We start from the raw sequence: 18,127 nt of genomic DNA on the forward strand, positions 1-18,127 counted from the left end.
ACTCACAGTTACCAGTTCAGAGACCGACACTGCTCGTGTTTTAAGCTAGCATTGAGGAGGGATCTGCACAAGGTGAGACACCAGGTACAAATGTGTAGGTAGGTAAAAGGTCAACGTGGGGAGGAGAGGACAGAAGCAAGCTTGTGTGGGGCAAGGCTGCACCCTAGTTCTGCTGCAGAGAATTCAGATGAGGCCTTTGATGGGCCAGGCTACAGAAGACCATTGATGCTTCGTGCATTGAAAGCTCATGAGGTCTGGAGAAGGAGTCCAGTGCCAAGTTGGCAGAGGATTTTGTGCAGAACTCAGAGCCCATCCTTTTCAACATTAAATTGGTGGGACCCATCATGATGTAGAATATATTGCAAACCAAGTAGATTTCATCAAAAAGACCCAGAGCTGTAGTGGAACCTCTCACTGCTGCCATCATGACTCTGAATGCCAATGAGCCTTCCAGAGCATCACAGCAGTCATTTATTTTCCAACAGATCAGTAGAATTGCTGAGGCATCATTCTGGGAGTGTACCAGTGGATTCATGTGCCAGTATTTGTAAATTGCACATAAAAAGCTGTTCTGCGCACTATAACACAGCAGGAAACATTTCAGATGGAAGTCCCACCCATTGGGAAAGTGGACTGGGCAATTGAATGCTATTCATCTTAGCGCGATTGATGTTTCTCTGGCAAATTCATGTACGTGATAACATCATCGACGTGCACAGCTCTTGCATCTGTCTTAATGACAGAAAGTTTTCAACACTGCACATACTTGTTATATCATTGTTGGGTCTCAGTGCCTATTGCAGGCTTTCAAAATTAGTGCATGGAACTCAGTCTGTGAGGGAGAGGTAGAGGGGGTAGTTGCTCACATGTGTTGAACAGCTGTACTTCACCGTCCCCCATGTTTTCCCTCACCTTCATGGTTCCTTTTCTGCTGCTGTGTTGTGGCTGCCATTGACGGAGCTTTTTTCAAGGTTGTGAACTACTTCCCATGATCCCCAGCAGTAAAGATGAGGCTGCTGCAAGCACCTTTGGCTGGGAACTGCACAGGATGCATTTTATCTCAGCAATCAAGGTGGAAACTATGCTGGCATTATTTTTCCCAAGAAGGGAAACCTCCCAAATTCTGCAGTTTTTTTCTACTAGCGAGGGGTTCCTCATTTGGGCTTTGGCACACAACACATCATATGTTTTGTGCAGCTAATACAGGTGAAATTCAATTTCTAGATAATGGAGCATGAACCAGTGTCCTCTCAAGTTTTCATGTTCCCATCTTTGCCATTCCACCAGTGCCCTGACTTCCACTCAGAGACCAACCAAGCCTATTTCAATCCAAGCTGAAATGGCTCAGTCTGAAGACGGCCCTTCTAGACCTGGATGCTTGAGTTCAAAGGCAGCTGCAGTTTCCTCATATGAAGGCCAGCAGCTTTTCCCCATTCATGCTGCAGCAACTGATAAGCAACTGAAGGTGCACTAGGAAAGGCAAACATGCACAGCAGACAGACGATTATTTTTGTAAGCAATAGCTCATTACCAATTTCACAAAATTTAACTTTGTACATTTTCAGGTTTTTTTTTGCACTTTCAGAGTACAATGTGATGTTCAGTGATAGGAGAGAGGCAAAGAGTACAAGATAGAGAGCTGTATTGAGATATCACTCAGCAATTACTTAGAAGATCCAGACTAGCTATGCTGCAGCCTCCCTTCCTCTTCCTGTTTTTCCACTCCTGTGGCACCCCTTTCTCCTCCTCCACTTCTTTGTGCTTCAGCTTCTAAGATTCACGTATGATAAGTGGTGGCAAGGGCCATAATGGGCAGGTTGTGCAGCATGAACTAAAACATTCAGACCCATTCAAATGGGTAATGCAAAGCTCCTCCAAATGAGATCAAGCATTGTTTGGGGATTCTACTGGTGCTGTATAATGTTCCTCACAATGGCTCTAAGAGCCATGTTGTCATTTTGAAAATGTGCATAACAACACAAGAAACAGATGTAGGAGTCAGCCACAGTCAAAAAATCAACAAACGGCAGAGGTTGAACATTTGAAATAAATACAGAAAATGCTAGGAACACTCAGCAGATCAGGTAGCATCTGTGGAGAGAGAAACAAAGTTTCAGATCAAAGACCTTTCAAATGTTAAATGTTCCTCTCTCCACAGATGCTGCCTGACCTGTTGAGTGTTTCTAGCATTTTCTGTTTTATAATTACATGGACCTTCAAGCCTGCTCCACCATTCAATGAGTTTGTGACTGTGGATTCCCCAACAGTCTCAGCCTTGAATATATGCAACATCTCAGCCTCCACAGCTGCCTAGGCTAGAAATATCCAAAGAGACACAAACCTTAAAGAAGAAACTGCTCCTCATCTCAGTCTTAAGTACGTGACCCCTGATCTGGAAACTTTGCTCTTACAGCATCTATTCTAACAAGCCACTTCACAATACATCAATAATATCACTTCCCATCTTTCCGAACTGCACAGAACATAGACCTAACCCATTATAAAGTGGTTACACCACCCTTGGGTCGTTTGTGTCTGCACTGTGCCTCTTCTAGAGCACCTCACTACTTCTACCCCCCAAACCTTTCTCTGTAGCCTTGCAAATTTTTCATCACCTTACATTCATCCAATTTTCTCTTGACGGCCATAATGGAACCCGCCTCCACCACATCGGCAGGGAGCACATTCCAAAACTTTTTCTCATCATTCCTAATTCTCTTCTATTTTATTTTATAACTGGGACTGCTAGTCTTGGATCCCTTCACCAAACAGAACAGCCACCATTCATTCTGTCCAGACCTCTCATTATATAAACTTTTATCAGATCTCCCGAAGAAAAAAGTCGTAACCTCTGTAATCTATCATTTAACTCCATTCCCTCATCCCAAGAACCATTCTTGTAAATCTTCGCCGGACCTTCTCCAATGCCTTCACATCCTTTCTATAATGAGACGACCAGAAATAAATACAATACTCCAATTGAGCCAATTGAGGCCGGATCAGTGTTTATAAAGGTTCAGCAAGATTTCTTGGCTTTATACTCCACTGATGAAGCCCAGAATTGTGTATGCCTTATTAACCACTTTCTCAACCTGCCATAGCACTTACAATAATTTGAGAATTTGAGCACACATTCTCTGTTTCCTCCCCCCCCCCCCCCCCCCCCCCCCCCCCACCTTAGTAAGGTCCCTCTGCTCCTGTAACCCTGTTCAATCTTTCCTCATGACCTACTCATTCCAGGAATTAATTTCACTGCATCATTTTTAAGGTGCATTTATCACTCCTTAAATAAGGACCAAGAATGTATGCAGTAACCCAGGTGTGGTCTCACCAACACTCTGTACCGTTGTGGCAATACTTCCTTACCTTAATACTCCATCCTCTTACAATCAAAGTCCAACATTACATTTGCCTTTCTAATTACTTGGTGTACTTTGTGTTTCATGTAGGTGGTCAGCCATATCTCATTGAACACCAATATTCATTAGTCTCACAACTTTAATTAATACTCTGCCCTTCTTTTAACTAGATTAGATAAGCCTTCAATGTCCCCACATTATACTCCCCCCACTATAGTTTTGCCCTTTCACTAAATCTGCCCAAAGCCCTTTACAGACCTTTTGCCTTGATGTTGGACTTGCTTGTGCCCTTCCATGTGCGAGCAATCATGGGGAAATTGGTTTTAGCATTTCTGGACATAATTGTACTTCGCACAGCTGATGTTCGTCTGGGGTCAGTTACACAACTGATGATGTCATCTGATGCACAGCACCCATTTCGGTGCTTACTGACAAAATTTGGCTGCTAAAGATGAAATGGGGATTGCAAGCTCTATTGCAAGCAATTTAGGTAAGCCCTTATTCATCAGCATGTTTCTACCTTCCTCTCCTCTGACCGTTACTGTGATGTCGAAGAGCCTCGGTATGCAATACCAAGAAAGAGATACAAACTTTGGTTCTCTCAGCTTTAATCATTATACCTATCGTGGATTATAGAAATCGAAAGACACACATGCACAAAAATCTCTGTATTCAGGAGGAGACCCTGTCCAGCTTCCAAGCTGACTTTGCAGCTATCCTCAAGCAAGAGCACAGGAATTAATGGCTTTTTGGAGAGGCAAACAGATGCTGCCAATTCCTGAAAATAATTTTAGCCACTATTAGGTGGGTTGTGCACCAACAATAATAAACTAAAATGACAGAATGCCTGTTACTGTACCAGTTACTCTAGCTAACGCTGATCATTAAAGCATTTAACAATCTAGATCCCAGTGTACTATTAGGACCACATTTTGAGAAATAAAGCCAAGAGGAGCAGGAGTTTTATCCGGCTCCATAGCTCACTCTTTCCATTTATATGGTCAGACCCTCGTGATCTATTGCCCTATTGTGATTGAAGTGCTTTGCTTATTAAGGCAGCAGAGTGTGATGCTGTCATCTGACCACATACATGTCAGTTATCCTGTAGAGAATTTAATAATTGGTTACATCCCAAAAATATGAAACAGCTATCTGCAGGAGAGGTAATTATCAGAGTAAGTTGGCAGTAAGTGCAGGCCACTTGCCATGTTGGAAATGAGAGTTGTATGAGATACCATGTTCAGGAGATCCTCATGACCAGAGTCTGTCATTTTGCTGAACTTTTAGTGCTGTATGCAGGTCAAAGTATGATAGCTTTGACATTTTAAACCGAAACAGATAAACTTCACGTTGCATTTCTATAAGGGGGCATGCATCCTTTAACTCCAAGGAAACTAAACAGTTCAACGAGTATAGAGTATCAATAAACTGAGACATGGATTAAATGCTCACACTCCTCCTCTAAAAAGGTAACCCCACTAATTTTTTCTATGGGGACTACAGGAACATACAATGATCCGAATCTTCTGATTCCATGTCAGCACTAATGCCAGGGCCTGCCCACACTTGCCCATGGAAGTCCCTGTTTCCAACAATGGTCTGGGTCTACTTTGACAGCAGCATCTTCTGCCCTGCTGCCCAAACTACCTTTGTGTTGCACCTGTGGACTCTAACAGGACAGCGTGAACTTCCTCAGGCTGGGATGTCTGCCCACTGAGCACAGAAGTCCCAGTAAAATGAAAGGGAAACATTGACTACTGGCAGAAAGGGCCTTATTTAAGTTAGCTCAAATGTCTTTGGTTGTTTCTAAAACGTAAAAAATAGTTGAATTCTTTTCAAGTGTTTTTGAATGTTTGCAATCATCAAAAGGCATTCACAAACTTTCAATAACACTGACAGCTGGTTAGCCTGGGGACGGGGCCACACCAGCTCTCAAAGCCTCTTTAGGAGTGCACTTGACATCCACCAGGCTGTAGTCTACCATGCTGAAGTGTTGAGAGCCAGGCTCCCAGCAGGAGACAACACTGGGGACAACACTGCAACAAATAGTGTGGCCCAGAGCAGGTGGCCAGTAATTTCAAGGCAAATGAAGATCTGCCCCATTCTTTAGCAGGGGGCAAAGACAAGCCTAGAAATTCATCCTGATTAAGAGTGTGAAATGCACTGTTTAGCATCAGTGTGTTTTACTTTGGATTGAAACTCACCCAATTGATGTCAATGAAATACACTTCCGATGAATCGTACAACATGTGACACTACTAATATAGTGTATTTACCACTTCCTACTAGGGATGGTTTCCAAACTAAACTACCACAATGATGCACAACTCTTGGACAATAAACAATGGACCATGGCATTCTTACATTTCTTTTTATTAATTTTTTTCAGGATCTAGGTGAGTTGTCAAAGCCAAGAGTTATTGCTTATCCCCAACTGCCCTTGAGAAGGTGGTGCTGGTGAAAGTGCTCCTACAGTACTGTTGGGGAAGGAGTTCCAGAATTTCGACCCAGTGACAGTGAAGGGCCAGTGATATATTTCCCAGTCAGGGAGGTTTGTGACTTGAAGGGGAATCTGCAGGTCGTGGTGTCCCAATGTGCGTGTTGCCCTTAGTGGGAGAGATTGTCGTTTGGGAGGTGCTGTTAGAGGAGCCTGGGTATTTTGTAGTGCTATTTGTAGATGTTACACACTGCAGCCACTGTGCACCGGTGGGGGATGAAATGAGTGTTTAGGGAGTGCTGCTTTGTCCTTGATGGTGTCAAGCTTCTTGATATCATGTGTAGTGAGTTATTGGCACTGCAAATGGAAAGGCATTGGGGTTTTGTGAGGTGAGTCACTCGCCACAGGTTACCCAGCCTGTTCTTGTAGCTACAGTATTTATATGGTTAATCAGTTGAGTTTCTGGTCAATGGCGGCATCCAGATGTCTTTGATGAGGAGATTCAGTGATGGTAATGTCAAAGGAAGGTGGTTAGACTCTCTCATTGCCCAGCACTGTGTCAGATCCCACAGCCTTTGCTGCATCCAGTGCTGTCAGCCATTACTTAACTTCAGGAGTGAATCGAATTAGCTGAAGACTGGCTTTTCCCTTTGCCTCCTAATCCATAGGTCTAGAATTTCTAGGCCTGATATGTGCAGAATACAGACCAAAGAAGAATGGATATTTTGTTTGCTGGCCATCAGATCAAACAGAATGGGTCAATTTTTGCTGGCTGTGTTTGGTGGTCCCAATGGGAAACACTGGTGTTCAGCCATTCAAACAGGAGTAAATAAATCACAGACAGATTCAGGGGCAGAGTCCAGCGGTGTGTTCTAGATTCGTTAGGATTGCCCTGGATTAGACTGGGGAATTGTCACTTGGATCAGATGGTGAAGGATCTGTCTGATTGACTTCAATGGGAATTTTAGTGCTGCAGATGAAGAGGCAAAGGGGAAGGAAAATTTGTATTTCAGTTATTTTGCTTTAGTTTATTTTTGTGTTTATAAAACATTTTTTTCAATTATTTACTTTAATTTTATAATAGTTCTTTTTTTAAAAAAAACTTGTCCGAATATCAGAGACAGTTAAAAACTATTCCAATCCCTGGCAGTTTTGATAGAAGGCAAAGCTCTGCTCCCAGCTTTATTGGCCGTCAAAGTATATCTGAGGTGTTAAGGGAGTTAGGACCTCTGTATTTTGTCACCTGCAGCCTAGGTGTAATTCAGGTCAAAGAGTGCAGAGGGCTCGTAAAAATAAGCCTTTCACTTTTGGATCGGGGAAGTACGGGTGTGAAGGGACTGATGATTCCGGGCAGTACGCCTAATCCAGAAAGACCTGTCCCGAGATCTGAAATATTGTATAAGTTCCAGTGAGTTAAATCACAAACTACATTCTTTATGGCTCCCCCACCACATGTTTCACATTACTCTTGACCAGGTGATTTCCTCAGTGGGGAACAGGTATCACAGCCTGATCCAAATTATTGTATCAATTGCCAAGTTTTGATTCAACGGTCCACTTAACCTCTTATGCCTCAGGCAACGAACATGATGAAACACTTGATAACAACTGGTTAGGCTCATGCTTCACAACTAAGTGCGACTGCATTTTCCCTGAAGAAAGAAACATTATGGTCTCATTTCATTGTTAGCTGTTGACCGAGTGTACATTTGCTGGTAAAAAGTATGTGGAATGAGGGTTTGAAACTAAAATTGAAAGGAAGACAAAGTACAAAATCAAAAATGACTAAAATTTAGAATTGCCTTACCGGGCTCCAACTGTGCCCTCCACAGATTCCTGGCTCTCAGACTCACTTGGCGTTCCCAGCGATTTGTTCGATGGGGAAATAGGAGAATGGACTAAATAATTGAACAAACAGGTGTCTCCAGTTACTGTCCGCAGCGGCTGCACTATTAACGATGTTTATTAATTAAATTAAATAAAATGTGAATTGTTAGATAAAAGCATCATGGAGAAAGTAAACAGAAAAAGGAATGAAAACAAAAAACACACAGAGAAGGAAGAAAATAACATTTGTTAAAAGGCCGTTCAAAGCAGAATCTACATTTGCAATAGTAAGCTCAAGACAGCCCCAACAGTGTAACTGCACGATAAACTTGTACAAAACAATTTCGGTAAAGAGGTGGAGGCCAGAGTACATTGCCGACAATCTGTAAGGGTCAATTATCGGGTCTGAAAAAGTAATTTAGCCCACCTGACAGATCAGATAATCAAGCGGTAAGTTTTTTGAAATGATAGTTTGCAATTATAACACCTCCCATTATAATTATTTGTCCTCTTTGTAAAACCAATTTTGAAAATACACACCCCAACTATCAGCCCTAACATTCTCCTCTGAGCTATCTTTCGGAGGGGTTTCCAAGCAACATTCTGGCACTACCCAAGTAATAAAGGCGGAAATGAAGTGGCACCAGGTTCCTCACATTACTCCAGCAACTGAGGCAAGGCGTGAGCGAAGGTCACCTGTGTGTTCCTATCTGGAAAATGTTAAAGACACCGAAAGATAAAGGATAACATTATTTGGAGAAGAAAGCTTACAACTACCACAGTATACATTTTACCAAAATAATTTAAGTGTTGTCAGTCCCTTTCAAAAGTGTCCCCAAACATCACTCGTTGCCTTTTTGTTTGGGTCTCTGCATCACATTTCCTGTTTTGGAAGTTCTTTACCAACCTATTTTTTCCTTCCTACACAGTCACTTATGGGCCAAAATTAATCTCTCATCAGAGAACAGCATTAGTTGTGATCTTTCAAAATTTCCTCATTTCTGGAAAGGTCCTAGCAGAATGAGAAACTTCAAATGTAACGCCCCTGTTCAAGAAAGGACGAAGACAGAAAGCATGAAACTGTAGTTGACTGGCAGGCAATGCAGAGAAGCTTTGTTAGATTGGGATGAAGCAGTTGTCTTAGGAGGAAGGATAGAGTAAATTGGGACTAAACTCTCCGGAGTTTAAAAGAATGAGAAGTAATAGTAGGTACTGAGAGGAAATTTCCTCTAGTGAGGGAATCTAGAAGTCGGGGGCATTTTCTCAGAGTAAAGGATTCCTGATTTAATACCGAGATGAGGAGAAATTTCTTCAAGCAGAGTTGTGAATCTTTGGGAAAACTCTACCCCAAAGAGCTACGGAAGCTGAATCACCAAGTATGTTCAGAGCTGAAATAGATTGTTTTTTGGATTACAGGAAAATCAAGGGTTATGGTGATCAGGCAGGAAAGTGGAGTCAAGTTCAACAATCAGAGCAGCCATGATCTTATTGAATGGAGTGGAGGGCTTGGGGGCAGGGCAATATGACCTATTCGTGGTTTGCTTTCTTTTGGACTGAATCTCACCTCCAGAAAATTCATCAAGTGAATCTACTGACTCCAAGACAAGCAGACAATATTCCAAATGAGATCTCACCAAAGCCCTGTAGAATCCCATCATCCCTACTTGTATTTCAATCTTTTACAATAAAAGGCCAACGCTCCATTTGTCTTCCTATTTGCTCACTGTACCTGAATGTTCACTTTCTGAAAAACTACAATCCCTTCGTACATCAACAGTTACTATTTACTCACTGTTTAAAAAGTATTCTGATTTCTAATAAATCCTACTAAAATGTATGTGAAAAGCCTCATACTTGGTTGGCTTATCAATCCCTTCAATGTCAAGTGAAGAAATGAACCTAAAAATTAGATACACTGGTGCATAAAAGTGATTCAACTCATGGTAGTTCACACTAGTGATCATTTCCAGGTGAAATTGCACCCCTCAGGAAATTGGCCTGGGCAATTCAGCTTAGCCTGGCATCTTCCTGGTGTTAGTCATGCACCAAAAGACATCAAAAGTTATCTGCGGCAGGTTTCCACCCTAATGTGAATTGGAGCTTTTGGGTACAACCTACAATCTTTGTTGAACACTCAAAAAAAAACAAGGAACCTATCACACTGAGATCATCAATGAGACACGAATTAAAGGGTCTCCATTATGAATCAATGCCTTAAACACACTTGCCAGCCTCAATTTAGAATGGTCAGGATACTTGAAACCTCATTACAGGTTACTCCATCATTGACTGCTGTCTCTTTACACAAAGCACATACCTCACTGATCAACCCCACAGTGGCATGAGGCTACTTGCAGCACAGGGCTCAATCAGGGCAGCAGATTGCATTGACAGTGGCAGTGACACACACACACACACACACAATTTTCCACCTCTCCAGTCACATCATGGCAGTCTTTTATGCAGCTGTTTTGTGACTACCATGAGGAGAGTTCCTATAAGATTCAACACCTTTCCCAGTAATCAGCATAGCAAAAAATGAAGCAGTTGCAATTTTTACATACAGCTCTGATTAGGAACTTCACAGGTCCTGTTTTAGTGCATAATTTTGGGCGTAAACCACCAAAACCCCCTTTTTCTAAAAAAAAGTATTTTTTTGTCAATATTATGATTTTTTGCAGAGGGATCTGATTGCACATTAGCGCTCTATGCAGCACTGTTTAGCGCAGCAAAGGAAAAAGACAAAATCCAGTTTTGGAATTCATGGCCACAGTCACACTTTGGGTCATAGAGTATCTTCCACTGTGGAGCAAGTGACCACATTGTCCATGACCTGCATGGATTTTGTTGAAGGCTATCCCGGGGAAGAGCAAAGCATGGGACTTTTGTTAAGAGGTTAGTGCTGAGGTCTTTGTTTCCTGCTTTGCATGTGCCCTCCAGTTCTTTCCACGGCACAGACGTTAGCTGCTGTTTCCCAGAAGAGCTGGTGTGATTTTTGACACCTTTGTAGTAATTTTGCCAAGTCTCTGTGAATGGGGAGACTGGTGTTGCTCATGTCATTTTCCATCCTGGAAAGAATGTTGGAATCACAGTAGGTGACAGATGGAGCAATGTGGGCTAGCACTGGTAGCCAACAGTCCCTGTCAACTAAATACATCTCTGATCTTTGTGCGACAGCTGCAGGACTATGAAATAGGTCAGTACTTTGCAAGGCCACTGTTGCAATTCAGAGTGTTATGGCTGTGCCGACGCTCCCCCATGATGTTCTGGCAAGTTCAGCTGTCTTTACTTTTTTGTCTGATTCGGTTGGAAGAGCTGCTATGTAAGAGGCCGACCTGAGATGTTTGTGAGGCTCAGGCATCAGCTGCTTTCTGCAGAAGGAAAGCTTTTTTTTCCCCCGCCAAAGCATTCTTGTTACTCAGGTGGGAAGATGCTATTGTTGCCTCATCTAGATTGGGCTGGAGGTACTAGGAGTGGAAATAGCATTTCAGTCAGTACAAGCTGCTTGCGAGTGTTCTACTTGGTACCTTGGCATTACGTTAGCCAAAGTGCATAACCTCACATTCGCCCCACACCTACCATTGTCTTGACCAATCACTTAAACCGTTTACCTTGGTTTGCAGGCTCTTTGCGTAAGTCATTTTCACTCCTAGTTTTATATCAGCAGCAAATTTCCTACATTACATCACTTTGTCACTAATTTTGTTGCCAGCTGAGAGCCCAGTGCTGATCACTATGGCACCCTATTTTTAATAATGTCAACCTAAAAATGATTTCTTTATTCCTATGCTCCTTTTTATGTCCTTTAACCAAGATATTACTTCTCCCCACCCACCCCAACCTTGTGAGCTCAGATCTTATCTAACAACCTTTTGTTGGTAACTTTATTAAATGCCTTTGAATATCCAAGTATATTGGCTCCCCTTTAACTACTGTGAGAGTTACATCCTCAAAAGGACATTTTTAGATTTGTCAAACCCTGTTTTCCCTTCACCTGTAACATTTCCAAGATTTGGATGCGTCCTTGCTGATGAGAAACGGACATGGCATTCGGGGTGCAGCAGAATTAGAGTGCTGGACAGCTTTACTACAACATCCCTCACAGGAGAGAGAGAATAGGTTCCAGGGAAATAAGTGGGGGAATGGTATTGCTCTCAGAGCTGGCATAGGTTTGATAGGGTGAATATGGAAAGATGAAATTCTAGTCAGTGGGCCCACAACTTGGGTGGTCAGGGAGCACTAATGAGGCAATGGCTCAGCTAAGAAAGTTTGGCGATTATTCTTTTGCACAGATTCCTTGTAACTTGATGTCTAGAGGACCCCTCCAACAGCATTTGGATGTTAAATGCTAGTCACATGAAACAAACAAGGGAACACAAAGGGAGGCAGCGTTTTACTCACTTGCAAATTAGTATAAGACCTCTCAAATATGGATGGGTGTAGTATGTAACAATAGGATTGTGTTCTAACTGTTTTGATTGGCAATCAGGCAACTTTACACACCAGAACTGCTGAAGAATTGGTGGGATGAGATAGGGGAAAGGCAGAGAAGTCCATAAGTATACTAACCCTCCCAAATATCACTCTCAGCGCTTTCCCTAGCTAATACAATGCTATTCATCAGGATTTTGTTGGGCAAGGGTATGAAAGAATATTGGAAGGAAGACAAGTAAACAGAGTTAAGGTACAGATTGGCAATGATCTATCTGACTTAGAGAACAGCCTTAAGGGAGCTGAATTTTTTTGTTGGGGTGGGGCCATCTCTTCATTTAATTCACCATCTAAGGTGGGCCAGATATTGTCCCACTTGATTATTTTTGGTGGCCAGGGGGTAAATATTGGCCAGAGCATAATGAAAACTTCCACTCTCCTTTAGTGCCACATGATATCTGATATCTAACTGGCGTGGCAGACAGGGTCTTAATTTGACATACAAAAAGGACTGATATCTACTTATCTTAGAAATTTGACATATCTATGATAACTCAATCCTGTAGTACAAGTATGCTTTCTGTAAAGTCTAGTGAATTGCAGGCTGATTTAATGTTATATAGCACAAGCCAATAGCCCAGAAGAGCAAAATGCACAAAGCTGTGTTCCGTAGCTAGAGAGAGTTATTGGGTTAAAATACATTTTAACATGTGATAACAATGAAGAAATGCAACACTGTTTAAGCGCCATCCAATTTTTAACTGTAAGACTGAAGAAAAATTTGTGGCACGCATTGTGCTGAATGATTTCAGCTGATGTTGATTTGTCCAAGATTTTGACCCTCTAAGTTTTTAAAATCATACTTTAAAAGAGCAATTGCAAATTAAAGAAACTGCAGATGCGGGGAATCTGAAATAAAGACAGAAAATGTTGGAAACCCTTAGTTAGAAGAATAGTCAAACTTAAATGTTAATTTTTCTCTTTCCACAGATTCTACCTGACCTGCTGAGTATTTCCAGCATTTTCTACTTTTAATTAAAATTGTTAAGACCATATTTGATAGTCTCCAAATTAACAACTACAACAGGAAAAGCGTTGACTGGAACTCAAAATTAAGGCACTTTTCTGAATCAGTCACTTGCACATGTGATCTGTATGTATTTCACAAACACCCAAATTATGTTTCACTAGAGAATCTACAAACTGTATTATTCATATTCAAGCGGCCAATTTGAAGAACAGAAAGAACTGAAACAGAAGACAATGAAAAGGTTCATTTGGTTGATCCAAACAACAGGTTGCAATGCCAACATCCACTTGAAAAATCACTTGTTCCAAACTATTTGCAACAATAAATAATTTGTAACCCAGTTTTGGGCATTTCATTGACTCACCTATGGAGGGCTCTGTAGTTATGCCAATGCTCTGAAGTAGTGCTTCAGTTTCTTTACGTTTTCTCTCCAGGTCCAACTCAACCTGTGAAGAAGGAGTCTCTTTCTTGAAATCACCCTGAAAGAATTTTAATAGCATTCACTGGATGAGGCATTCACAACATCTGTACAAGGCAAAGACATATCACACTTTCAAAAAATATTTTAAAACAAGATGTTCTTGTAAATCATTTACATTCATGCCAGCCTAAATCAACACTAAAACATATTCTGGACTTTATCTATACCATTTAATATTCCCGAGTTTGTCATCCTCCCCTAATCTTAACCCATCTTCCTCCTCACCAGTCATCTGGGGGACAGCACCCAAATATTTACCAACAGATTTCACATGCTGCTAGCTATTTCTCCCCATGTCTCAATATTGAAAATAATGAATCCACTATCACTCTCCTGGCCCTCTTTAAAGTTGTGGGGAGTTTATACCTTGCAAAATAAACACCTCGTGTATTGACACACACAAAATCTGGAGGAACTCAGCAGGTCAGGCAGCATCTATGGAGGGAAATGGACAGTTGATGTTTCAGGCCGAGACCCTTCATCAGGACTGGAAAGGAAGAGGGCAGAAGCCAGAAATAAGAAGGTGGGGGGAAGGGGAGGAGCACATGCAGGCAGGTGATAGGTGAGTCCAGGTGAGAGGGGGAAGGTAGGTTGGTGGGGGAGGGAGGGGCAGATGTCGGAAGGCGATAGGTAGAAGAGGCAAAGGGCTGAAGGAGGAGAAATCTGGTAGGAGAGGGCAGTGGGCCATGGAATAAAGGAAAGGAGATGGGGAATGGATGGGCAGGTCATGGGGGGGGGTAGGGGAAAGAGAAGGGGTGAGGGGGCCACAGGAATGAGGGAAGGCAAAGGGAGGGGGAAGGGGGGGGAAAAACAGAGGGTAGGGGTTACTGGAAGTTAGAGAAATCGATGTTGAGGCCATCAGGTTGCAGACTACCAAGGCAGAATACGAGGTGTTGTTCCTCCAACCTGTGTCTGGCCTCAACGTGGCAGTAGAGGAGGCTGTGGATAGATGTATCAGTGTGGGAGTGGGAAGTGGATTGACAGTGAATCCAGCCCCCCTTCACTTTCTGCAGGGATCGCCCTCTCCGCGACTCCCTTGTCCACTCATCCCTCCCCACTGATGACCCGGCCGGCACTTATCCCTACAATCGCACCAAGTGCTACACCTGTCCCTACACCTCCTCCCTCACCACCATTCAGAGCCCTAGACAGTCCTTCCAGGTGAGGCAGCGCTTCACCTGTGAATCCGAGGGAGTCACATCATCCAGTGCAGGGTCCTCTACATCAGTGAGACCCGACACAGATTGGGCCACCTTTTCGTCGAGCACCTTTGCTCCGTCCAGCATAAAAGCCAGGATCTCCTGGTGGCCACCCACTTCCACCTCCCACTCCCACCTCCCACTCCCACACTTACATGTCTATCCACAGCCTCCTCTACTGCCATGTTGAGGCCAGGCGCAGGCTGGAGGAACAACACCTCATATTCCACCTTGGGAGTCTCCAACCTGACGGCCTCAACATCGATTTCTCTAACTCCCGGTAACCCCCTCCCCTTCCCCCCCTCCCACTCCCTTGTTTTCATTCATTCTTATGGCTGCCTCACCCCTTCTCTTTCCCCTCTCCCGCCCTCATGACCTGCCCATCCATTCCCCACCTCCTTTCCTTTATTCCATGGCCCACTGCCCTCTCCTACCGGATTCCTCCTCCTTCAGCCCTTTGCCTCTTCTATCTATCACCTCCCAGCTTCCTACACCTCCCCCTCCCCCACCCACCTACCTTACCCCCTCACATGGACTCACCTATCCCCTGCCAGCCTGTGCTCCTCCCCCTCCTTTCCTATTCTGGCTTCTGCCCTCTTCCTTTCCAGTCCTGCTGAAGGGTCTCAACCTGAAACGTCAACTGTTTATTTCCCACCATAGATGCTGCCTGACCTGCTGAGTTCCTCCAGCATTTTGTGTGTGTTGCTCCAGATTCCAGCATCTGCAGAATTTCTTGTACCTCCTATCTTGATACGATATAAAATTTAATAAAAGGAGGTGCAAGAGCAGTTGCAGGCACATAGGGTGATCTTTGCCTGGGCACGTTAAATGGACACAAATTGAGTGGGGTGTATACATCGAGTCAGCATGAGACACATGGAATTTTCAAGGTCATTCGTTATCCGGTGGTTGTTGAGCTTGGCAGTTTGGAGACAGGAATATTAAACAGTTTGAAACCTTTGCTAAAAACTGTGAAAGAAAGGACTCCATACAATACACTTCAAGTCTAATGTTTTAATGTAGAAAAAAATTAATATTTACTTAATCACATTTCATAATCCAGGCCTTAATTGCTTTTCAATTTATTCACCTGATTAAAGTATAACTGTGAGGGCAACAGTTGCCATCTCTAATTATCATTGAGAAGGTCCTGAACTGCTGCAATCCTTCCAGTGCAGGTACTCACACAAAGTCTAGCCGGGGAAGGAGTTCTAGGATAGACCCATTAACGATGAAGGAACAGTGATATATTTCCACTTTGGGATAGTGTGTGCCCTGGAGGGGAACCAGAGGTGGTGGTGTTCCCATGCAACTGTGGAATGGCGTTGGACAACAGCTCCTCGATATATATGGAGCCGGTAATATAGGATTGCCACACTCATTTCTACTCAACTTATTGCATGCCATGCTTTTAAAAGGAATTCACTCAGATGATGGGTGTGGAGAATGTGCACTATTCTTCCACAATTGACCATCATCTGATAACAATGGAAACTCCATTCAAAATGATCATCTTACATTTTGAAATCAATTATTTTTATTGGATTCAAGGAACACATTTAGGCAAATGGCTTTGATTATAGGTATATGCGCATATTTATTGCTATTTTTTGGAAAGCCAACGTGAAGCTCCCCTTTCATAATTATTTCCTTTACTGCATATTCGTGTTTCTCATTCAATTTAGTATTGTCAGTATTCAATTTAATTGGTCATTTGTATGCTAAATTGCATTGTTGATTTTAATTATTTGCCAAATCTTTGGCTACATCTTTTGTATCATTCATCCTCATTCCTAAATTTAACAAGTTTAAGCTAGCTGAGAGTTTTGCATTAAAATATGAAAAGGTGACAGCACTTTTAATGAGTCCAACTATTGTAGGTTTAAGGCTTCAATTGCTATTTTTGTTTTAAAAGGGGCTGTTCTGTCAAATTTGTCCCTTTCTTCAGCTGTCATCCCTATAAAGTAGCAGCCGCACTTCACTTTTACACAGCCTCCATAACACCTTGCCAAGCAAACCTTGAACCGTAAACTTTAAAAGGCAGATTGATCAAACAAGGCAGATGTCTGCTAACCTAGAAAAATTCCAAGAAAATTATTGCTAGATCATAGAATTGTACCATGCTGAAGCAAGTTATTGAGCTCATTATCTCTGTGCTAGTTCTATGAAATACCTATCCAATTAATTCCAATTCCCTACTGATCTGCAAATTTTCCCCTTTGAGTATCTACCAAATACCCTTTGGAAGTAACTACTGAAACTGCTTCCATCACCATTTCATTACCAGGCACAGAGAAAAAGGGGTCAAAGTAGCCTTTTCTCTGCTGCATAATCCCATAATTAAGGGGACAAAAGTAGCTTATGCAACTACAATGTGAAGTATTCAGGCTAGGAAGCCAATGCAGCTGATAGTTAAAAGGATTTCAGAACACAAAATGATTCCGATTTATCAAACTATACCGACAGTGTCACTCAGAGTTCATGGTACAGACTAGAAGCAGCTCTTCCAAGCCTCATTATGATATGCATTAAAGTATCGTTCAACCACGTAACTGACTTGGGCTCTTCGAGGACATTCACAGCCACAAATGGTATTTAGGTTTCTCTGAACTGGCCAACAATATCCAAACTCACATCTTTCTTTTTCTTCTCCTCCTCTTTTCTCTTTTTTTCTTCTCTGATCTGTGCTAACCGTAGCTTTTTCCGTTCCAGCTCAGCTTTGAGTTCACTCTTGTCTGCCATAGTAGGGTACCTGAAAATAAAAAAGTTACCAAGTTGGATAACTAAAGATACCATAAGGGTCAAACAGGGGGCAACATTCCCGCCTTCAAAGTGGCACAGTGGTGCAGCAGTGAGGCAGCAGTGCTACTAGTTCCAGATACCTTTGATGCTGACTGCGTGAAGTTTGTACATTCACACTGCACCACCCCACCCCACGTCCCAAAGAGATGTTGGTGGGTTAAATGGCTGCTCTAAATTACCCCTAGTGTAGGTTAATGACACAAGAATCAAAAGGGGAGTTAATTGGCATGTGCAAGAGAGAGAGAATAAGGTGAAGAGGTACAATGAAATAATGAGCAAATACAATGCAACATAAAGTATAAGATATAAACGTTGAAAGAATTGTCACTGATAAGCTACATCAGAGCCAAGCAAATGTCTCTATTAAACCCAGTGAAACTTTCTGTTTGCTAAAGAGGAACTTTTGAGGTCCTACAATGCCATTCCATTTTCAGAATTATTAAATCCTTTGAGTCTCAGAGAACTGATGTGGCATTTTGGCACTCCCTACAAATGCCCTATACTATGCAAGGAGAGTTGAAAAATCTCCTCTGATCTGCAGTCAAAAAGCCTGAATGCACA

General features: G+C 42.5%; 1 protein-coding gene across 5 annotated transcripts in view; it reads right to left on the minus strand.

The window, feature by feature from the left end:
* Positions 1 to 18,127, minus strand: part of LOC127566859 (cytoplasmic dynein 1 intermediate chain 2-like) — a 48,656-nt gene that overhangs the window by 23,940 nt on the left and 6,589 nt on the right. For 2 of the 5 annotated variants that reach the window (XM_052009355.1, XM_052009353.1), the window contains exons 2-4: positions 17,399 to 17,516; positions 13,449 to 13,563; positions 7,604 to 7,694 (exon numbers count right to left, since the gene is read on the minus strand). In XM_052009355.1, coding sequence (XP_051865315.1) covers positions 7,604 to 7,694; positions 13,449 to 13,563; positions 17,399 to 17,506 — 314 coding nt within the window. In that variant the 5' untranslated portion in view covers positions 17,507 to 17,516. Of the gene's footprint in view, positions 1 to 7,603; positions 7,746 to 13,448; positions 13,564 to 17,398; positions 17,517 to 18,127 lie in introns of those variants that run through there. The other 3 variants (XM_052009354.1, XM_052009352.1, XM_052009356.1) reach the window with 2 other exon arrangements.

The sequence above is a fragment of the Pristis pectinata genome, chromosome X (genome assembly GCF_009764475.1).
Source record: "Pristis pectinata isolate sPriPec2 chromosome X, sPriPec2.1.pri, whole genome shotgun sequence".
In the NCBI taxonomy this organism is placed as follows: Eukaryota; Metazoa; Chordata; class Chondrichthyes; order Rhinopristiformes; family Pristidae; genus Pristis; species Pristis pectinata.